Source organism: Haemorhous mexicanus, chromosome 6 (genome assembly GCF_027477595.1).
Source record: "Haemorhous mexicanus isolate bHaeMex1 chromosome 6, bHaeMex1.pri, whole genome shotgun sequence".
In the NCBI taxonomy this organism is placed as follows: Eukaryota; Metazoa; Chordata; class Aves; order Passeriformes; family Fringillidae; genus Haemorhous; species Haemorhous mexicanus.
This window is the reverse complement of record NC_082346.1, coordinates 10,564,984-10,588,549: the sequence shown is the minus strand read 5'-3', so window position 1 is coordinate 10,588,549 and position 23,566 is coordinate 10,564,984. Positions and strand designations below refer to the sequence as shown.

Sequence of the window (23,566 nt, the reverse complement as noted above, 5' to 3'; positions counted from 1 at the left end):
TCCAGTACAACAATCCTGTTTTTATAGATCTGTGTCTGTCTGTTGTGCTTCAGACCGAATTGATAGCACACCACCATGACTCATTTCTGTAGTCATAAAATATGTATAGTTAGTGAAGTTGCTGAAATTTGCAATTTCTGCTTTTTCCTATTCCCTCAAGTTTGTTTTTCATATATTCATCTTGTTTTATATAATTTTTATTAAGTAGATGTGCTGTTCTGTTTGCCATTTGAGCTGCTGCTTTGTAAGACTGCTTGACAGGCTTATTGTCTGCATATGATAAAAATGATAAAAAAAATATATTTTATCAATGATAAATAGTTCCCCATTGAAATATTAAAGCTGCCTGCATAGAGAACTGGTGAAAGTGTGGAGGACTGTAGTGTTGGTTTGAATTAGAGGAATGAAGGTGGTACTTAAGCAAAATGTAGCTGACGTGGAGTTTCTCTTTAGGAAATTTCTCATTAATTCTCTTTAGGATATTTAGTGATCTGTTAGTAGTTGCCACTTGTATAGACCAGGTGAGTAATGCTCACTGGCAGTGGCTTGGAGGTGGTTAAAATATCAAATTACCTACAGAAAATAGCATTTCAAGTAATGTCAGGTTTTAGAGCTTGCTAAATTATTAATTAGTCAGCTGATGAGAAACTGAAGTAGCTTCTATTAAAACTTATGAAAGTCTTGTTAAATTTTAGATAGCTTTTACTGCTCTTCCCATGCCATCTGAACTAAATGACCATTTTTGTCCCCTTAGTTAACTGCGTGGGGAATAAGGCCGGCTTTAATACACAGGACCTCCCATCATAATTAATCCAGTTAGTTAATTTGAGCCTTCTCTTTTCAATCTGCAGCTAAATTATTTTTCATTTCCATGATCCATTTGAAAGTTCAGTGTGTAAGCACAGAAATGTTTTAAGGATCACGTCTCTTCTCTTTGAAGGATTTATGCTTTGGTATTGAGAGGGAATAATACCCCTCCACCAAATCCACCTGTTAGCACATTTGTGCTGGCCACAGAGCCACATGCAATATTAATAACACTTGTAAAATTTCCTCTGCCTCAGTCCAGGTTTAATTTTGCATTTTTTTTTCCCCTTGGGAATAGCATGATCTTTCTGTTTCTTTTTTTCCTGCCGTTCCACCTGGTGAGCCCTGAGCGTCCCTTCCCCCTCCACTCCTACCCTCCACTGCGATCTGGGCAGCCAGGGAGAACAGTTTCCCATCAGTTTTGTGCATGCAGGTTCCTGCAGCAATGGCCCTCTGCAGTGTACTGTTGCTGATTTCTCCTGCTCTTGCTTCTTGTGGAGAAAATTGCCAACAGTACCTTGCAAGGTCTGCCATTGATGGTTTGTGGATTTTAGCAATATGTGTAACAACTGCTGGGTTTTAACTTGAGTTTCTCCTGCCTTGCACTACCTGTTTCTTCTTTTATATCAATAAAGTCATCTTCTTTTTTTCACTGTAGTAACAGCTGACTCCATATTTATGTTTTATCTAGAGACAAATTTCTTGGCTTGTCACAAGTGGTTGTGACTAAATAAGAATTCTTAGTACGATCTGAAATTCAGTAGTATTTAAAAAAAAATAATATTCCATCCCATAAATTGCTGAACTTACATTCCTTAATATTATCTACCAGTATTTTAAGCCATATGTAAGTAATATGTAGCATCAGTAGTGACTCAGGGAAGTACAGACACATCGTAATTTGTTATATGCAGTGCGTATCTGAAAAAAGGTGTTCTGGGAAGTTTTTCAGGTTTTTATGTTAGATAATTGCAAATGAAAAGCTTCCTAAGCTGCTGTAAAACATTAGAAAATGTATTTACTTACTAATTGTTCTTAAAGCAATTTAAAGCTTTAAAGCTCAATTTAAATTGAGCTTTAAAGCTCAATTTAGCTGGAAGTGTTTTATCACTTGTCTGAATGTGCTAAATAATTCTAAAGATCCAGTTTCTATCCTTCCATTATTCTTGTGACATTTGTAATTTCATTGTTTTTTTCATCATTAGATACTTAGGAGCCTAAATTTGTTGGGCTCCTATATTACAGTGTCAGAGGAGGGGTTAAATTTTTACCTGGAACGGATCTTATTCTTTAACTCCCAGTTCTGGTCAATCGAGGTTTAAGGCCTGATATCAAAATTCAGCATTTAATTTTACAGCCTTGAAAAAGGGTGTATAATGATTAAAAAAAAAAAAAGTAAAGTCTAGAAAATGCACAAGGGTGTTTAAAACACTTATGAATTGACAGTGTAAGAAGCCAAAGTGTAATGGAAATCAGAAGTATAATCCAATTTATCAATCCCACTTGAAAAGGGTCATTTTTTTTTCTTTACCTTTTTTCCCCACTAATCTTTTTTGACAAGACATTAGGGGTCTAATTTTGGAATATTACAGGAAGAATTTAAATCTAGCAGATGCTATGGAATTGTGAGTTAAGGAAATCTGTGGTATAAGTAATCCTTGGCCAACTCAAATGAAAGCAAGGTATTCCTTGCAGGGCTGAATCTCCAAATAGTTCCTGGTGTTGACCTCACAGATGCATTGACATAAATTCTCTGAGTTTTGTGTGCTGTGAGGACAACTGTGGATTCATGTGGTTAAACTGAAAGCCAAATTTGTAATGATCCAATTAATGTAACTTTCAGTTCAAATATGGAGCCACCTTTACTTGCCCTCCCTTTCCCTGGCTGTGCTGTTGTGTCTGCTTTGCATGGAACGTGTTGTTTCCTAATCTTTACCCCAAACGTGTTTTGTTGTATCACAAAACAGATGGGAATGCACTTCAGATGACAAATCATTTCTAACAATGAACAGGATGCATACCTAAGCTTTCATCTTCTCAGTTTATTCAGTGTGTTTATTTACTAGTGATTCTGTATTTGTCCTGAAAAGAATGATGTTACTAATTTATGATAAGATGGTTTGATGCCAGTGTAACACGTGCTTGTGACTTCCTCAAATGATCTGGCTTTAGAGCTTGAACTGAAATTAAATTTTTTATAAAAATGAATGTGATTGTTGAGATTAAAAAGGCATCAGCTGAAAAAGCTGTGGTTTTTATCATACAAATTAGACATATTTGAACCTGGGAAATTGAATTGAGATGTAATTTGGCATTTTAATTGATTGGCTTTCCTTCTTAGTATGGTGTAACCTCACCCTTTCCACCCTCCTGTGTAAAGTCTTCCTTTAGAGCTGATGAAGAAGTGAAGTTAGACTTTGGTTTGCTTCTTCTTAGTGGGATACTCAGACTTTATGTTCTACATAGCAATGTTGGAGGGAAATCACAAGGTGAATGCAGTGGATTTTAATATGTAATCTAGTTCCAGTCAGTCATTTGTAGGGACTTCACCCTGTCCCTGGTCTCTTTTCACGTAGTAGTGTCTGATATAAATGTAAATGCTTTCCTGTGGCACAAAACTGATTGAGGATGACTGGTTCTTTCCTGGCTGCTCCGATCCAGCCATAGTCTCAGGGCAGCAGGAGCTGGAGGAGGAACTGGCCACAGTTCAAGGAATGGGCAGGCTGCAGCAGGCAAGAAGAAAAGGCAGTCAGACCAGCAGGAAGCTGCAGGTAAGTTCAAAGAGATGTGAGTTTATTTTTACCTATTAATAAAAATGTTGGAAGTACTGTTATTTATGTGGTGCTTTAGTCTTTAAAACAGTAGGAGCTTAAGAACATAGGTTGGAACTGAAAACATTGATAAATTTAATGATCATGTGCATAGCCAGAAGATGAGAAATTCCAATGGCATCACACCTCATACTCCTTTCCACTGAAAAATCACAAGGTTTTCTCTGGAGTAATTCCCATGCCTGAAGCCATGTGCATGCTTCAGATGTTAAGGCTGTTTTTGGCTTCTATAAAATCTTTACAAATCTCTTTGCTGGTGGAGCTTTACTGAATAATTAGTGCCACTACATTCAGGTGGATTTCTAGGTAGGTGGTGGTGTACCTTGCATGAAAAAATGGTAACTTTTTTAAGAATTAGGATGTTATTGTCTCATTAACAGACTGTTGGAAGAAGATAATTAGTTAACTGATACTTCAGAGAACTCTTAACTTCAGAAATCAGGACACTAATTAAGATAACCAAACATTGTTATCCATTAGCTTCTCAGATAGCCAAGGGTGTTTTTAAAGGCTTGCAGGTATCCTAAAAAACCTGTGGGAGACTTGGCTTTTCTGGAAGTAATATCTGGAAGCTGGGCAGGCCACTCTAGTTCACAGCAATCCCACATACTTGCATTTAAGTGCCCGAATCAGTGCTGAGTTTTGGGATTTTGGATTGAAACTGTGGTTTTAGTAGCTGAATTATCTTAACCCCTGCTTGTTTCCTTCTTTAAGTTAAACTTCCTTCTCATGTTTTCTGTGTAGGAAGAATTCCCCTTCGATGGCAAACAATGCTTCCAAGAACTGAATGTCACCTTGGATAGCACTGACTCAGCTGAAGGAGAAAACATGGGAGGTTGGTGGCCAGAGTACCCTTCACCCAATGCAGGTGTGATAGCGACTAGACAGTTGATGAAAGCATGCACACAGCATCTGCATTTTGTGTCTATTTTTGTTTTAAAATTCAGCTAACAGCCCATTTGTGGTGTATTCTAATCTTTGTTGGATTTTTTTGGCTTGTGTTTTCTTCCTTTTTGTTTCCAAGCATGTGCGTGCTGGATGAACTGCCTAGTTCTGGCCTACAAGTACAGCATCAATATGGCTGAGCACTGGAATTGGATGAGCTTTGATGCCCATCAAATATCCCATGTGGCAAGATCATGTGTTTGTTTTAAGTTACGAGTTGTTCCTGTGAATGTGTTTCAGTTTATATCACGGTTATGTTGCAAACCAGAATTCCGTTCCATTGCTGTTTAATGTAAAAATAAGTTCTCAGTTTTTAATGGTGATGGCTTTATATCAGTGGTAAAGATTGCAAATACATGTTATCATTAAGATGGAATGGACTCACTTGCAGTCCAGACCAGTTTATTAATAATTGCTTAATATATGATCCTGCAAGCACCTGATCAATTTGTGGTTAATGTAAAATGAGCCACACTATTGGTTGAGCCACAGTAGTGATGGCTCAATATTTAAATATTTCTGCTAGGTCCTCTGAGTTCATGAGCTCTGCAACTTATTTTGGTTTTCAACTGTTAAGAGTACTTTTGCCATCTAAATTTTGGGGATGTAGCTCAGGCATTTCCACTAGAAGTGGGTGAGATTTGTTTGTGCCTAACACTGATGAGAACTTTGAATAAAGAGTTGCAGCCATTTCTAGACTTTGGGAATTTTGGTGGACTTCTCTTGAAAGAATTTTCCTTTTTTGACCTGAGTAGGTTTACGGAGTGTGGTTGAAGAGCTGGAATTGGAAAGAAACCAACTGCAGGAACAAATACTTTTTCTGGAAGAGCGTTGTCAGGATTTGGAAGACAGATTTCAGCTTCAAGGTAGAATGGAGGCTCTCCAGGTGAGCTTTGGAGTTGTGTAAACCTGATGATGCAAGAGAATCATTCTGAGTTTATGTTCTTTATATCACAGCCTACAGTAAGCCAAACCCATCAATTGGCAGCTGATAAAAAATGGCTGAAACCCAATTTACACTCAATAATTGTGTTGTCAGAGAGTGTGCACATTATTATGCTTTGAGGCTGAAGCCTGTTGCATTTGTTCAACATGTGGAGAATTATGATTAGCATTAAGCTTTATTTGCTCTAGAAACTTAGTAAAAAGACCACATGATTTTCATAATTCTTTGTGGAGGTCTTTGCCAGAAAGGCCACAATTGGATTTGGTTATGACTCATTTGAATTTCCCACTCCGTATATCTCTTAAGTTTCTTTTCTGTAAGAGTGTGTGTGTATTTAATTTTTCATATATATATATATGTACACATTTTTAGAGAAGAAACTGCTTATATAAAAATGATCCATAATTCTATATAAATAAATACCTATGCAATCTAAACTCCAGATATTAGCTAGACACGTAGTTATATTTTAAAACCATTCACTGAAGGCCCCACAAAGAACAGTAGAGTTCTTTTAAAAGGAAAAGAAATTTTTAGTATTGCCTGACTGACAAATTACTGTGGTAATTTGGGAACCATGTTTTCACTAAGTGACACAACTGATCTTGTTATCAAACTCTTGGTGCATTACTCATAGTTCTTTATCTCTTGAGTTGCATGTGTATAAAAAAGAATGACTGGTTTTAAGATGAGAGACAAGCTTACATTAATTATTGAGACTCTTGTAACAAAGCCTTTCAATACAGGTAACGTTTGGTGTAGAGGAAGAAGGGCAGCTGTTGAGGGCAGTGCAGGTGTGTTCTGTCTCCTCCAAAATGCCACCTTCTGTTCAGGAATGGTGACAAGTTTGCCGCGTTTGTCCTACTTGCTGTTGATTCTGGATGTGTTTTGCTTTTGGTTGTTGGTTGCTGTTGTACAACTTCTTTTTTCTTTTCTTTTGGTGGTTTTATTTTTGACTTGGTGCAGTGGATCTGACTAGAGTAGGAGATTTGTGCTGTGTTTGAAACCTCCAAAAAGCTGTGTGAACAAAGTGAAGTTCTCTCACGCTTCTCTAGGTGTGATAATGCTCTTCATCGTTGCTTTGTTGCAGAATGAAAATGAGCGTTTGCAAACTCAACTCACCCAACTGCGCAACCAACAAATGCGCGATGTGGAAAAGCATCAGATTCTGATCTCTGGCTTGAATGAGCAGCTTAAAGGGTAAAACCAAGGCTCTTTACATCACCAGACACCACTGGCTTTCTCTGCTTTAAACTTCAACTTCTAATGAGGCGTATAGTCTCTCAAAACTCTTGGAAAAACAATTACTTGGCTCTTGTTTCTCTTTGCAGTTGTGTTATTTTTATACTTGGGGGAGTTTAAGTGGAAAGTGTAAAAATAATGGTTCTCTTAGTTTGGGGTTAGTAAGTCTAGAAAACTTAACGCAAGCTTTTTTTTCAAAATGTCTAAATATGTATTTTCTTTTCAGATTGAGTGACAGAAATAGTTTCCTTGAAAATTCACTTGGAGAAAGAGAACAAAAACTGGCGAGCATGACAGAAAAGCTGGAACAAGTTGAAACTTTGAGGAAACTGCTTCAAGAAAAGGATATTCTGAACAAAGAGCTTGGGGAAAAGTTTGTGCATGTTGAGCAAAAAGTAAGTTAAAATAATACTTACTATTTCGCTTATTAGAACTGATGAGCTTTAACCATAACTTTTGATTTGTGTACCAACAGAATTATTGCTGTTTTTCCAGTCTGAAAGTTTGTACTTTGTCTTTACAGTTTTGTTCATTTAATTAAGTTTGTTAAGTAATTTAATTTTGTAAGTAAGTACAATTAAGTTAAGTAATTTCATTTTGTTCATTCATTAAGTTTGGTGTAAGGATTTCTTAGACCCAACACAGCTTTGCATGAAAGTATTTACATTTTACTGGGGTGATAAGTTTTTGTTTATGAGTTTAAAAGTATAAACTTCACTGTTGTGTAAACTCAATATTATAACTGGTAACATCACAATTTTAATAGAATTCTGTGTATTTCTATCACATGAACTTTTACTTTTAATGCTAAGCTGAATGAAGCCTTAAAGAAATGCAGTGTGTATGAAGTGGAGAATGTTGAGCAGAAAACAGCTATCAGTGATCTCACGGAAAGAGTCGCTACACTGAAAGAAAAGGTAATTTATAAAAATAATGTAAGAGAAGAAATTCTGTGTTCATTTTTCATGGCCCTTTTAAATGTCAGCAAAAGTGGCAGCATGAGCTGCTTTAAATTTCATACACTGAGCTTTCTGTTTGCTAAAACAATCTAAAGAAGAACATCTTGTGACTTTACATTGGGTACAGTCTGATTACCTCAAATGCTTGTCCTACCTGTGGGGTGTAGCTTCTCCCTTTAACAGGTCTTTGGAGTGTTCTTGTAACATTATTTTCTTGCTGTTTAGACTTTGAAGCAAGACAGCATGGTGGAGTCCATGCAGCTGGACCTGGACCAGACAAACGAAGAGCTTGACAAGTTGAATTCAAGCCATTTGGAGGAGAGGTCTCAACTCATTCAAGATCTGCAGAAACGTGAAAGAGAAATCGATAATCTGAAAGAAGCGCTGTCAGAAAAAGACAGGGAGATGTCTCTCTTGTCTCTGAACATGACAGAATATTCTGAGCAGGTTATGATCCTGAAGCATCAAGTGCAGTGCAAAGAGGAGGAGATGCGAGGTTTGGAAGAGGCTTTATCAAAGGCTGAAAGGGAAATGCATTTGCTGAAGGAAGTACAGACAGCTGATGTGAGAGATGCCAGTGTGAAGATGTCTGCCCTTTCTGAGCAGAGTGAGGTCATGAGAATGGAGCTGGAGAGAGCTAGAGCTGAGAATGAAGCTAAAACCAAAGAAAACGAGGAGTTAATAAGGCAGAGCACTGAGAACAGCGTGACAATTAAGGATCTCCGCTCTGAAATCAAGGCCAGCAATGTTGCGTACCAAAACAAGGTTGCAGAGTGTGAGTCACAAATTGCTCTGCTGAAAGACCAAATTACTAAATCATCTGAAAAGCTGCAAGAAACAGAGGATAAACAAAGAAAAGAAATGGAACACTTGAAATCTCAACTTGAGGAAAACAATGCTCTGAAGGAAAAATGGAACTGTTTGCTTAAAGAGAAAGAGAGCAAAGCACAGACATTGGAAAATGAGTTAAAGTCAGTTAAAGATTCATACAACAAACTGGTTTTGGAAAACACTAAAAAAGATGAAGAGTTGGCTGAGTTATCCAGAAAGCTCACGGAACATACTGATCATAAGGAAACAGCTAAAAAAGAGTTGCAAGAGAAACAAGAACTCATTGTTTCATTAGAGAAGAAACTTGGGGCTTTGGAGAAGCAGAACGAAGAGACTAAACTTAAATTAATTGGGGATCTGAAAGCTAAAGAGACATGTTGCCAAGAACTTAACGACCAATTAAATGAAATGCATAAACAAATTAAAAAATGGGAGATAGAGACACAGGAGAAAGCTTCAGCTAATAACCAATTGCAGGCAGATCTTGAAGAGAAACAAGAAAAATTGGCAGAGCAAATAAAAGCAAATGAGTATCTGAAAAAAAGTATAGGGACAATGGAAAATGAGAAGGAACAGCTAATCAGAGAAAATGAGAATTTGTCCAAACTCCTGGATGTAAAAGAGTGTGAGTTGTTAAAGAAAATCCAGGCTGTGACAGAATTGGAGAATAAGTTATCTGTTAGCACTGCTGAGTACGAAAAAACTCTTTCAGTACTAAATTGTGATAAAAACACTCTGGCAAAAGAGATTGAACAACTGTCAGTAGTTGCCAAGCAAAAGGAAAGTTCAGTTGCAGAACAGCTGGGGGAGAAAACAAAGGAATGTAATATGCTGGCTGAGCAGTTGTCTGAAAGCAAGGAACAGACCCAACAGTTGCATGAACAAGTGCAATCACTGCTTATTCAGCTGAAGGAGGTTAAAGATGAAGAAATAAAGAAAGAAGAAATGTTAAATAATAAATTATCTGAATGCAGTGGTCTAATCCAGGAGCTCAGCCATAGCAAGGAAAAGAATTTACTCCTGCAGGAGCAAATTCAAAGCATAACTTTGGATTTTGAAACTGCAAACAAGTCTCTAGAAGAGAAGAATCTTCAAAATGATTCATTGCATAAGGAAATGGAGGAGAGTAAGCTTTGTGTTGTAGAATTGCAGGGTGAACTAAAAAATCTTAAAGATGAAAAGTCTAAATTAAGTCAGTTGGTAGAGGAAAGAGACCTGGCTGTGAAAAGTCAGGGTTCAGAACTTGAGAAGTTTCAGAGGCAAATTTTTGAAAAAATAGAAGAAAATACAGGGTTAAATAATCAGCTACAGCTATTAAGCAAAGAAGTAGAGATGCTTAGGCATGAAAAGGAGAACTTTTCAAGGTTATTGAATGAGAAGTCAGATGAATGTAAAAGTCTCCAGTCTGAAGTTGCTTCAGCAAGGCACCAAGCAGAAACATCAGCTCTAGAAAATAAAAAATTGAAAGCAGACATAGAGGCAATTAATGTTACAGTAATCAAAAAGTCAGAGGAAGTAGCTGCTTTAACTTCACACCTGTCCCAACAAAGCCATAGTATTTTAGATTTGAAGGACCAGATTGACAGCCTGTTGATGGAGAAAGAAAACTTAAAAATTACCTTTGAGGAAAAAGAAAGTCTCCTTTCTGAAAAGGAGGCTCTGATTAAGGAAATTAAAGATAAAGTGGCAGGAGAAGAGCGATATGTGGAATTCATTGCAGATCTCCGGCACCAAATACAAGTCCTGAACTTTGAAGCTGATGAGCTCAGACACGCAATGCAGGAAAAAGAAAATGAATTTAAGAGGCAAGCCCAAGAATTTAAGTTACTAAAAGATAAATCTGAAGAGTCTGATGTACTTAGGGTTCAACTGTCTGAGAATATGGAGGTTATTTCTAACCTCCAAAGTCAGCTTAAAAATATGACAAAACAAGCATTCCAGATGAATGACTTAATTGCAAAGAAAGATGCATCTTTAAAAGAAAAAGTGGATGAATGCGTTGGTTTAAAAGCCCAGCTTTCTGCCCTACAGGATTCTTGTGTTGTGCAGGAGAAGCAGTTACAACTTTTAGCCTCTGAAGCAGAACAGCTAAAAGTACTTGTTTCAGAAAAAGAATCAGCCATCAACAGTATTTCAGCATTCAGTGAGAATTTAAAGATGCAACTTCAAGAGAAAGAGACTGAGTGTGGTGTCTTAAAGAAACAGTTGGTGGAGCTGCAGGAAATGAAAGAGAATTTACAAAAAGAAATAGAGCATCAGAAGAATGTAATAATTGAGATGGAGCAGTCCTTATCAGAAAAGGAATCATCTCTTACAGAAAACAAAGGTCTCCTTGAAACTCTGGCGGAGAAAGCAAGGAAGGATGAAGAGAAAATGCATTTAATTTCTCAACTCCAAAGTCAGGTCCATAAACTTACACAAGAGCTACAAAACTCTAAAGTGCTAGTCCATGAGAAAGAAAATGCCTTTTTATCTCTTCAGGAGAAAATTGAAGCACAGTACGAGCTGAGAACAGAATTGAACGTTGCTCTTGGGCACAAAGATGACGTTATTGCTGGACTGCTTAATTCCTTAAAGGAGAAAGATGCCAGTGTACAGTTGGCAGAGAGCAATGTTAATGCTCTTTCTAGTGAGATTGATATTCTCAGATCCAAATTAGAAGAAAGTGGAACGGCCATGAAAAACCTGAGTGAGGAATTTCAGGAGAAGAACAGGAAGCTTGATAATCATCAGAAAACAATTGATTCTTTGACTGTTGAGCTTGACTCTCTTAAAAATGAGCACCAAAAAGCACTAGACCAAATAAATACCCGGGAACAAGAACTCCAGCAGAAAGACTTGGCTGTGGAGTCTCTGCATGTGACGTGCGCTGAACAGGCTGAGAAACTGGAATGTTTGAAGTTGGAGTTCAACAACGTAAATTCCAAATCATCTCAAGACTGCCATGACAATGCGCTTTTAATAAATAGTCTGCAGTGTCAAGTGGAGTCTTTAGAGAAAGAAAAAAAGCTGTTGCAAGATGATGTTGGTAAGCTGATGGCTGAAAACACACAACTTACTACATCTCAGACTGATTTGCAAAAGAAATTGGAAGAGCTCCGGGAAATCCATGATAAACTAGAAACCAGTGAGAATTATTCAAGGATGCAGATAGATGCTGTCAAACTGCAGATGAAGACTGAAAGAGAGAAGTTACAGATGCAGGTTAGTGTGAAGGGTGAAGAACTTTCTAATTTAGAACTTAAATGTCAAACTTTAGAACTAAGTCTGCTTGAATCAGAAAACAAATGGGTAACAGAACTTGACAGGGCAAATTCACAAAATAGTGATCTTACTGAGCAATTGAGCAGTTTAGAAAGTGAAATAAAATCAAAAGATAACGAAATCCAGTCTTTGCAGCAAGAGCTGGATCTTATAAAAGAGCAATTTACTCAGAGCTTATCTCCATTACTTAGTAGTAGGCTTTTAAGTAAAGAAAAGAAGGCACAAATGTCAGATTCTGAACTGCAGCCAACCGATTGTAAAACTCAGTTGGAAAAATTCTCCACTCTGGTTACGGCTATTCTGAGCAAAGAAGCAGAAGGAGAAAGTTTGCAACTGGCACTTTTAGAAAAACAGAAAGAAATAGACACCATGAAACATGAATTAAGAAGTATGGAGTCGCTTGAGAAGCAGAAGGAGGTGCTGCAGAGTGACATGGAAAAGATGAAGGGCAAATACATGTCTGAAATTGAATGTCTGTCAAAAGAAATGGTCTCACTCAAGGAAACAGTAGGCAAACAGAAGTGTCTCCTGAAAGAAAGGGACGAGTCTTTGGCAGAAATAAATAAGCAGGTGGAATTTCTTCAGGACAAGATGAATAAATCAGAAGAAATGGTAAGAACTAGTCAAGAAAAGCTGCAGGCTGAAGGTAAAAAAGTAGCAAATCTCCTTGAAGAAATGGGGGGGAAAGATCACATCATTGAAAACTTAACATCCCAGATCAATCAGCAGAAGGACTTAATTTCTGGTCTAAGCCAGCAAATGAAAGAAAAAGACTCTTCTGTTACCCAGGTCATGGAGTCATTGTCTAATGAAATGCTGAATTTTTCTGAAGAGAGGAGCACGTTAAATGCCAAACTTGAAGACCTTGAAGCTGTTCATAATAGTTCAGTGGCAGAGCTAAACCAAGTATTGCAGGAACTTGGAGATTGTAAGAAAGAACTGGAACATAACCAGGTTATGTTAAGCAGTAGAGAAGCTGAGGTTAAAGATTTAATGAATGAAAAAGAGGAGATGAAGTGTAATCTTGAGAAAATGGGCAAGGAAAAAGAGAATCTGAAAAAGAAGCTTCAAGCGGCATTGATAGTAAGAAGAGATCTGATGCAAAAAGTTGGGAAATTAGAAAAGAGTGGACAGGAAGAAATAGAAAAAGAGCAGAAAAAAGCAGAGAAGCTGTTGGAGCAAGTTAATGAGTTAACAGACAAACTGAAAGTAATTGAAGGACAGAGTAATGATTTTGAGTCTCATCTTTTAACTTTGAAACAGCAACTTGTAGAAAAAGATGCCAAGATAAGTGATCTGACCAAAACCTTGTCTTCAAGAGCATCCTCTTTAGAGGAACTTCAGCACAATATTGCAGAACTGAATGATGTCATAGCTGAAAAACAATATGTTTGTGAGCAAAACCTTAAGTCTTTAGGGGAGAAGGACTTTATGCTTGCTCATCTGCAATCTATGCTTGATGAAAGAACAAGGGCATATCAAGAGGAACGTTCTCAGTTGCTCTTGACTCTTGAGGAGGTGAAATCTGAACTTAAAAAGAAGGAAGAACTGTTGAAAGATTCCAGTTTAGAAGAGCCTCGTTCAAGTGCTGGAGATGGGAATGAGTGTCTGAATCCCAGCAATGACATTAATGCCATGAATCAATTACAAAAAGAAAAAGAAGCTTTACAGAGGGAGCTTTTGTTCATGAAAGAAGATATGAAAAATATCCAGCAAGAAAGGGAAGAGCACATGAAACTGGCAGCAGATTTTGATGATCAAAAAACCCACCTTGAGCAGCTCAGGCAAGAGCATAAAGCACTCTGGGAAGTTCTCCAAACAAAATGTAAAGAGCTGGGCTTTAACCAGTTAGAATGGAAGGAGCTGGTTCCATCCAAGGCACTGCTGGGAGAAGAGCAAGCTGACCTAAGGAGTCTGGAATCAGACAAACAAAGAAACAAGGTTCATGTTGCATCCTTGAAAGAGTCAGAAAACACAGTCACTTCGGTGCCCAGTGAAAACATTGAGCTAGAAGAATTAAGAAGTGATTATGCAAAACTTCAGGAAGAAACAGAGATGTTAAGGAAAGAGCTGAGAAGAATATTGGTTGAATTCGGTGATGGTAAAGAAGAAACAAACTGTTTAAAGTCTTTGAGACAGGAGGAGCAATGTCAGGGCAGCTTGTTGGAGGACATAAAGCATCTACAGAAAAAACTGAAAGCACGTCAGACTGAAACTGTAGAGCTCAAGGCAGTACTTGAACGTGTGGATGATGAGAAAAAAGCACTTATTAAAAAAAGTGAAGAGGATTACAGGATGAGCCAGGAGGAACTGCAGAGGTTACAAATTGAAGCTAAGCAGGAGGTTGCAGGAAAGAATGAGGAAATAGAAGCACTGAGATGTTTGCTTACAGATTTAAAAGAGAAACTTGCTCTGGAAAAAGAATTATTAAACAAAGCCATAAAGGAGGGCCAGGAAGAAGCCCTCCGTTACAAAACAGCCTTTGAAGACATGAAGAGTGAAAAAGAGGAAATTCTCAGCTCTTTGGAAAAGTCCAGTTTGGAACTAATTAAGATGGAAAAGGAGGTAGAACATTTCAGTGAAGAAAACAAACATCTTGTGGCAGAGCTGTGTATGCTGCGTGAAAAGGCTGAGATGAATAAACCTGTGGTGTTGGGCAAAGAGCTTAAGGAAGAAAATGGGACTGAAAAGGAATTGGGAGAGGTTGGTTCAGAAAGTAATTCCCTTCCAGAGAGTTTGGAAAAAAAAGTCACCGCTCTTCAACTATCAGAGGCTGATTACTCTGGGAAAACTAAAGTGGGAGAAGCAACAGAATATGAAATCCAGAAACAAATGCAAACAATGGAAGAGCCACTGGCAAAACCTGCAGATTTAAAAGATTCCAGAGCCCAAGAGCAAAGAGCTGTAACAGATGAGAGATCCAGAGAGCGCCTCCAAAGGAAGTTACAGGCGGCTTTAATATCACGTAAAGAAGCCCTGAGAGAAAATAAATCTCTAAAGGAGCAGATTGATCAGCTGATGTTGGAAAGAGAAGAACTAGTGAACAAGACAGGAATGCTGGAGCACTTGTTAGAGCTTGGCAGAGAAAATCAGAGTTCAAGTGCTATGGCTCCATTGTCCGGAGAGGAGAGCCTTGCTTCAGAAAATGCGAGGTTGCTGACTGAAAATGAAAACCTCACTGCAGCGTGTGAAAGTCTGAAATCCACTATGGAGTCCATAGTTCAGGAAAAAGAGGCCTTTTCTTTTCAATTAAATACCTTAAAAGATTCTCAGACAGTTGAATTGACAGGATGGAAGGCTAAACACAGTGAATTAAAGCAGGAGTACGAATCGCTTCTTCAGGCGTATGAGAATATCAGTAGTAAAGTGGCAGATATGAGGCAAGTCATTGATCTCAGTAGGAAAGAGAAGCAAGAGGCTGTTCAAAGACTCAGGGAAGGAGAATCTGAAAAGGAGGCTCTGCAGAAGCATTTAAAAAATCTCCTTGATGAAAATGAGGTTATTAAGAACCAACTGAAACAACTCAGTGAATCCAAGAAAATGGAGGTCGAGGAGTTACAGAGCAAAGCAGAAAGGCAGATCCATGAGCAGGAGGCCAGGATGCAGGAACACCAGGATCGTCTGTGTGAGCTCACTGAGCACAACCATCAGCTGATGGAGGAGAACGAGCAGCTGAAGCAGACCTCTGAAAACCTTAAGCAGGCTTTAGAGAAAATTCAGAATGAGAATGATGTCCTTCATAATAACATCACTGTAACTAAAGCCACCTTGGGAGAGCTACAGGTTCAAATGGAAGTGTACCAAAATGATACACAATCCAAAATCAGTGATGCATTGTGTGAGAATGAATCACTGTTAAAGGACATTAATGTGTTAAAGAATAAACTCTCTGAAAAAGAACAAGCTGTGCTTGTCCTAGAAAAAGAAAGAGAATTAATTTCAGAAAAAGCACAAGAAACTGAGAAGTCTTTGCTCCACAAAACTCATTGTCTAACAAAGCTGGACACGGAATTTAAAAGTCTAACGCAAGAAATTATTAGTCTAAATGAAAAAGTTAAGATTTTAGAGGATGACAAATGCCTGTTACAGGAAGAATTAGAAAATGTACAAGAAAGTTGTTACAAAGTAAAGAGTGAGAGAGAATTTCTTGAGACAGAATTGCTTAATCATGTAAAAAAGGTTGATCATCTTACTGATAGGATGAAATCAGCACAGGTACAGAATAACTTGCTGTTACAGCAGCTGGAAGAGTTAAAGGCAGAAAAATCTAATGTGGTTAGAGAAAAGGAAGAGCAGCAGCTCCATCTTGTAAAGATATTTGAGGAAAAGGTGAAAAGTGCTCAGAGGGATAATAATGGGACTAAAAACAAAACAAAAGAATTGCAAGAACTCTTAAAGGAGAAACAGCAGGAGATCAGCCAATTGCAAAAGGATTCTATAAAGTTCCAGGAGCTGATCCTGGATTTGGAAAGATCTGTGAAATTGTCACAGTCAAAAAATGAAAAATTTGAAAAGGACTTAAGTAATGCATCAGAAAAGCTGGCAGAATCAAATGATGAGATACTTCATCTCAAGGGAGAGCTTACTGCACAGATTAACCTGTTGGATCAGTCAAAAAGGGAAGTGGACAGGCTTAAAGATGAGAATTTAAACTGGAGGAAAGAACTTCAGAAGAAGGGAGATGAACTGCAGCTTCAAAAGAGAGGATACGAGAGAGAATTGGAATTTCATCTCCAGCAGCTAAAATTGCTTCACAAAAGTGAAATTTTGAGCCTGGAGGAAAGACACGGTGCACTCCAGAGAGAAAAGGATCGGGCGATGGGTGACGTTCAGGGTTTGCAGGAGGAGGTCAGCACAAAGGACTCTCAGAACAAGCAGCTGCAGGCAGAGCTGAACGCAGCTCTGGCACGACTGGCTGCTTTCACAAAGTGCATGTCCTCCCTTCAGGATGACAGGGACAGGGTCATCTCTGAGATGAAAACCTGGGAAATGCAGTTCAAAGAGGCCATCCAAAACAAGGAGAAACAGCTGGAAGACAGTAACAAAAGAATAGCAGCCTTGCAAGATGAATTGAAAGATAAAATGACTCAGATTCAAGAACTAAATATCAAGTATTCTGTGGTAGAGGAAACAAAGGATGAACTGTACTTGAGGCAAAAATCTGTTGATATGCAGCGCTATGAAGAGCTCTGCAGGATAAAGGAAGAAAATACCTTCTTTTTTAACAGACAGCAAGAGCTGGAGAGTGTTCTTCAGTCCAAAGAAGAAGCTTTGCAAGCACTCCTGAAAGAAAATAATTCTCTAAATCATCTCATAGAGAATAGTAAGAGTGCAGGAAGAGAGATAAAAGCTCTGGAAAGTAATTTTACAAGACAGGAGCAAGAATTGCAAGAACTTCTAGCAGAGAAGGAAAAAATGAATGCTGAATTGCAAAAGCAGATGACCATTTCTGAGCAAATGAAGGTCATGCTAAATAATAAAGACAAAGAAATTTCCTTACTCATTTCTTCAAAAGGGGATGAAATTTCAGACTATCTGATTCAGGTACAAACTCAGCACAGGAATCAGATCAAAGAGTATGAACTTCAGGTAAGGTCTTTGCAGATGGAGAGACAGCAAGCTGAGGAGTCCTGTCAGAGGCTGGAAAATGAGCTGAGAAATCTCCAGGTGAAAGCAGAAAAAGCAGGTCAGGAGAAGGCTGTGATTGCCAGTGAAATAGATGCCATTAAAAAATCCATGTCGTCTCTCCAGAACGACCGGGATGATCTTTTTACCAGATACAAGGAGCTGGAACATCTTCACCAGGATGTCTTAAACCAGAGGGACAGTCTCCTGCTTGGCAGTGCAAGTGAGACTAATTCTTTGAAACAGGAGTTAAGGGTCCTCCTCAATCAGATTGATGATCTGCATTCTGAAAATGCAATGCTGAGTGCACAGCTGATAAAATACAGGGAGGATCTAAACGAGGTTTTATCTTTGAAAGACCATCAGCTGAAGGACTTACTTAAGCAGAAATTGGAGTGTATTAAAAGCCTTGAGCATGAAAAATATGATCTTCAAAAACAAATAAAAGAGATGCAGCTTTCCACTGAACTGCAGAAGGGGGCTGCTGTGACTTTGGAACATGAGAATAAAAAATTGGCATCTAAAGTAAGTGATTTAGAATCTCTAATTGCATCACTCAACAAAGAGAAACTTGTTTCTGAGTCTGGAGAGAAGCTGCTAAGTAGTGAGAGTATTCAGAAAAAAGAATCTAATGGGCAGCATGGAGGAAGGCTTCAGAAAAAGGTTCAGGAGCTCCAGAAATCCAGAGGCAAAAATGGAGATGAGGAATACAGGGGGACTCTTCTGACACTTGAGGATGGAGATAAACCTGATGCTTCTGCAGAGAGGGTGCTGCTTGATGTTCAGTCTCAAAACAGGGAGTTGAGATCCCAAAATGAGGCCTTTGGGAAGGCAATGACTGCTCTGCAGAACGACAGAGATCGAATCATAGAGGACTTCAAAGTTCTTCAGAGCAAATACACCTCTGAGCTCAAGACAGAAAGAAAAAAAGGAGATGAACTTGCAGCTGAATTGGAGGGATTTAAATCCCATCTCATTAGTATCCTCAAAGAAAACTCTCTTCTGCATGGGGCTGTCCTTGATGCTGCAGGCCAGGTTAGCCTTGCTCAGGTGGCTGATGACATTGGAAGTGTCTGTAGGACTTTGGTCAGTCGGGAGCTGGAGGTGAGCAGGCTCTCAGCCGAGTGTGGGAATTATGTCCAGCAGATGGAAGCATTTGCCAAGGCCATGGCCAGTCTCCAGGATGACCGAGACAAATTGCTGCAGGAGCTCAGCCATCAGAAGGTAACTTCTGAAGCTAAGCAGGGCACAGCTTCGTTTCCCATTGATTGCAGCGGCATCAATGAGAAAAGCACTGTTGAAAATAGTTTGGATGTGCCTCAGAACAATGGGGAAACTTTGGTAAGTTGTAATTAGCCACATGGCTCTGTAATTTTATTCTTGGTGCAGAAAATGCTCAGAGACATGTTGGATTCTGGAGTTTAAGTTTGTAGATTGAGTGCTAAGATAGCACTGTGTGCCCAGAGGAGGTGTGTTTACAATTTTGGGAGTTAAGATAATTACTCTGTTAAACAAAGCAAATAGGGAAAACCTTTGTCTGTAATTAAAATTTTAGTTCTAATCAAACTTCACCCATCTATTTTTCATTCCAGTTCACTAATGATGTTTATTAAACTTAGGCTAAAGAGGGAGCCAGCCTTGCAGCTGTCGAAATATCCAAACTGAAGACCAAGGTTGATGATCTGGAGAAGGCTTTGCATCAGACAAAAGCCTTCCAGGCAGAAACCGAGCGAGAGATCACATCATACCAGAACGAGCTGGCTGGATTAAGGTATAACAGTGCAGCTTTATGCTCTTCATTGATTTGTATAGAATATAGAAATTGCTTAACATCTGGTGTTTTCTGTTCAGAATGGAGAAAAACCTCCTCCTCTCCGAGTCGCAGGCGCTGAGGAATCAGTGTCAGATCACAGTGGCTGAGAAGGACCGGCAGATTGCAGAGCTCCAGAGGCTGCAGCAAGACATGATCGGGAAGAAGTCACTCCCTGCTGGCAGCACTTACCCAGTCAAGGTAAAAAACTGGAGTGTAGCAGGAGTGTAAAGTGAAAGGTAGCAGCTTATTGTCTGAAATTTGCAGCCTGCTTCTGAAAAGAGCAGTCTGTAGTAATCCTGTAAGTTACTGTCTTAAATTAGTTAAATCCAGAATATAAAAGGAAGAAGTTGAAAAAAAATTAAATGGGTTTATTTAGTTCAGATTTATTATGGCTGTAACCCATTTTCAAGGACAGGCTTTTTAAGAGGATTGAAAAAGAACTTGGTGGTTTACGTGGACAGCAGATTTCACAGTTTGTATAGCTGATGCGAGGGGTTTTAAACACTTAATGAAATTCATTCTTCAGAGCCTAAATCCATGTTACTGCAGATTGGACTAGGACCTGACTGAGGGAGAAAGGAGAGTGGAAGTGTTCTTGTCCTTCCCCTGAAGCAGCTGGAGCTGGCTTCTGCCAGGAACAAAATCCTGGGTTTAGAAAGGCAGCAGCTGACACCCAGGCTGGCAAATGCTGTTTTGTAGACTGTCATGAAGAATTCAAGCAAAGTGCTATTTTAGAATAATATTCTTATTTACCTTTTCTGTGCCAAATGAAGGAAGCAGTATTCATTTTAATTTCATTAAAACCAGCATTTTAGTTGAAGTTTGTATGTTGTTCATTTTCTGTGATTACAATCATGAGTAAGAGCTATTGACCAGTAATGTCTGTGGGTAATGGAGTAGTTTATGTGGTAAAAAACCTTTTATTTCATGATTGTATGGGTGAATAGATTCCATAAAACATTAGAGATGGCACATATCCCTCCCTTATTAGAGATGAATATCAAAATGTTGAGCTGCCAGTGATAAAGGAGGCCAAAGCTGTAAATTGCTAATACATTTTTTCTTTTCAAAATGGATTCTTTTGGCTTTAAATTCATATTTGCGAAACAGTTGTTTTACAAGTCATGAATATAAGACTTTATTAGCTTGAAAATAATTTTTGATAGGTGTTTAATCTTTTCCTGTTTTTCCCCTTTTATTTTTGTGCTTCACATTATTTCCAAAATAAAAATTAGATTGGGTTGCCTTTTTGTGCTAATTTTTTTTTTTTTTAACAGAAGTATTAACACTATATGTAATGTATTAAAAAAATCTTGTATTTAAAGTATCTTTCAAATGTGGTATTAAGTTGTGAGAGGAAAACAATGTGAAAAGGGAATTCTGTAGTGTATATTTAGTGTTGAGGCTGTGGATTATTTAGAGAACTCCTGTACCATTTACCCTGAATTATCCTGATATTTTTAAGGCTTTGGAAACTGCCTCTCTTGCTGGAAGTGCAGATGGAGCAGAGGAAATCAAACGTGTCCTGGCTGAGAAGAACCAGCTGCAGGCTGAGCTGCAGCACTGCCTCCAGGAGATGCAGCAGAAGGACCTGCACTTCCAGCAGATGAATTCCAAGGTAGCTTGGAACAACAGCCCTGATTCTGAAAAGCTCATGTGAATCTGGGCTGGCCTCATGTTGGAATATTCCTGAAGTGGTGGTGTCTTGCATGACTGAATGGTATTTTACTTTGAAACATAGATATTTTAAAAGAACTCAACCTGGACGTTCAAATTAAATGTCAGTTTTCTTTCTGCCAGGCTTTCCTGACTTGCTGTTTTTCTGAGAGGTTTATTTGACTCTCTGAACTTCTACTCACAGTCAAATATTTTTCATTAGAGACAGAAACAGGTGTCTGTCTTAGCTGGAACAAGATTTCAGCTTCTGGTTTAGGTGTACTGATGGCAGGGGAAATCACTGCTCAGCTTTCATTATTTCCTCTGCCCATAAAACATCTTAAATCCCACCTGAAATGTGACCTTGCCAAAAGGTGGATGCAATTTTGAAACAGCAGGTCTCAAATCTGCAGGGATTTCCTGGGAGAACTAATTTGAATGACTTTGATGTGAATTTCTCTCAGGTTGTGCAGTCAGCAGAAGAGAATGCTGTCCTGTCTGCCCAGCTGAAGACTCTTTCCCAGACTCTGAGGGACAACCAGCTTCATTACACTGATCTGCAAAATCGCTACGTGAGGCTGGAGAGGGAGTATCAGGCAATGCAGGTGGCATCTTTCCAAGGCTCAGTCCAGGTAAACAGATACATGGAAAGGTTCTGTGGTTTCTTCCTTCTGTGCTTACACTTCTCTGGTTTTCTTGCTAAAAATTAAATAAAGTACTTTTTGTTGTAGTGACCCAGTACTTTTTCTGGCCTGTGACTGAAGATGACTGTCCTTATTGTTGTTAAGCTGGTCTAATTTGACTTTTCATTTAAGGAGGCTGGTTTATGTATTTTTTTTGTTTTGAAACATCTTTTTTGAGTTGGTCTGCAGCTGGCAGAGATAACTGGATGATCACTGCTCAGTGGATCAGGAAATTTTGTGATAATTTCACATCAGTTATAGATCATTTCACAATGCTTGAGTAATATTTTCAGAAGCGAGATCTACATCACCAGTTGGGCATTTCAGTACCCTTTGCCAACCCATCTGTAAGATTATTATTTGGGGTTGGAACTTGATGATTTTTAAGATCCCTTCAAACCCAGTCCTTTATGATTCATCATTATTCCTTTATTCTTAAAAAGCTTTCCTGTACTGCCTTGATTATTCCTTAACAATCATTAAGAGAACACCCTGAAATAGCATATGAATACATTGAGGAAACAACCCTTGCTCTCCATAAATGGAAATAAATCCAAACAAGAACTGTAAATTAAAAATAAATTAATAACTGCCTTGCTTCTGGAATTGTGGATGTGTAGATGCTTTTCTTTCCCCTCAGACATTGTTGAGAGATGGAAATGAAAGCATTAAGTGGCACAAATAATTATCCATTCCACTGTTTTGTGATGCTCATGGCTTCTGTAATTGAAATAAAGACTTTTGGCAAGTAGAAAAATGGTCACTGGTTTGTTTTCTTTTCCCTGAATATTTTCTAGGATGAAACCAGAGCAGAAGTTCCCCCTGGAGCACCACGGGAGAGATCTGGGATTATTGTGGAGACAGACAATATGGAACTAAATGAGCTCAGGAAAAGGTCAGGACTCAGAGCATGTATTAGCAATATTATTTTCCTGACAGCTGTGTTGTGAGTTTGAAAGTAATGCTTTTCTATCCCTCTGAGGCATTTGTGTGGAGATGAAGGAGGAGGAGTAGATTTACAGTGGATTACATGAATCATAAGCCATTTTCTTGAATTGTTATAATCTGGTAATACTTGTGGTTTGTATCTGTACATAAATATACTGATTATTGGTGGCTTTATCTCAGTATTTAAGCTGAAGCATCTCATTATAATTGTTTGTCACTAAAAGGAAGACTTCCTAATAAAAAAAGAACAAGTAAGTAATTCTTTGAGTCCATGAAACATTGATTTCGGATTTTATTTTGTCCCAGGCTTGCAGAGTCTGAGCAGCAGTATGAGTCAGTGCAGCAGAGTCTCTCCCAGCTCACAGAAACACTGGCAGAGGAGAGGAGGAGGAGAGAAGCTGCAGAAGAGGCTCTTGGACTCTCTGAGGAGAGAAGTAACAGGTAAAACACAGACTATTTGTTTACCTTTTATTTTTGCTGAGATTAGTGAGAGGTTTTCCTGTTGTTCTGTGATTTTTTTGAGATACTACTTCTAATAATAATAAACAAACCTTTGTGTGAGCCCACAGTGCCTGAAGTAGTGAAAATCCATGTGTTGAAAGTGTTACAGGCTTTGGGATTTCTTTTCTTCATTTAATTTCATCTGTTAGACTGTTCATCTGTTAGTAGTCGGTGCTCTGTCTTTTTTTCCAGGTTGGGAAAACAATTTCTCATATAACAACTTTAGCAGAGCCACTGGTTAGATTGAAAATATCATTATGCACCTGCATAAATAAAGGGTCCCTCACTACCATCACCTGAAAATCCCTGTTCAGTCAGCTGGTGATGGTGGAGATTAATTCTGAATAAATGAAGCACCTTGAGAGTAGATTGTAAATAGAGAATGAAAAAGACTGGCAGCATAAAGTGAGTCAGCATTTTGTGGGGACCTTCCCTCAGTCATTTTAAGTATGCAAAATAATGACTTTTTTGTCAATTCAGTACTTAGGAGATAATTCAGCAGTGCATGTCTCTGT

General features: G+C 38.5%; 1 protein-coding gene across 2 annotated transcripts in view; it reads left to right on the top strand.

The window, feature by feature from the left end:
• Nucleotides 1-23,566, top strand: part of LOC132328526 (golgin subfamily B member 1-like) — a 34,269-nt gene that overhangs the window by 9,474 nt on the left and 1,229 nt on the right. Inside the window, exons 15-27 of one of the 2 annotated variants that reach the window (XM_059848444.1) lie at nucleotides 3,469-3,578; nucleotides 4,383-4,473; nucleotides 5,339-5,469; nucleotides 6,620-6,729; nucleotides 6,998-7,166; nucleotides 7,584-7,688; nucleotides 7,956-18,674; nucleotides 19,070-19,221; nucleotides 19,302-19,461; nucleotides 20,729-20,881; nucleotides 21,384-21,551; nucleotides 22,400-22,497; nucleotides 22,857-22,991. In XM_059848444.1, coding sequence (XP_059704427.1) covers nucleotides 3,469-3,578; nucleotides 4,383-4,473; nucleotides 5,339-5,469; nucleotides 6,620-6,729; nucleotides 6,998-7,166; nucleotides 7,584-7,688; nucleotides 7,956-18,674; nucleotides 19,070-19,221; nucleotides 19,302-19,461; nucleotides 20,729-20,881; nucleotides 21,384-21,551; nucleotides 22,400-22,497; nucleotides 22,857-22,991 — 12,301 coding nt within the window. Of the gene's footprint in view, nucleotides 1-3,468; nucleotides 3,579-4,382; nucleotides 4,474-5,338; nucleotides 5,470-6,619; nucleotides 6,730-6,997; nucleotides 7,167-7,583; nucleotides 7,689-7,955; nucleotides 18,792-19,069; nucleotides 19,222-19,301; nucleotides 19,462-20,728; nucleotides 20,882-21,383; nucleotides 21,552-22,399; nucleotides 22,498-22,856; nucleotides 22,992-23,566 lie in introns of both variants that reach the window. The other variant, XM_059848443.1, reaches the window with a different exon arrangement.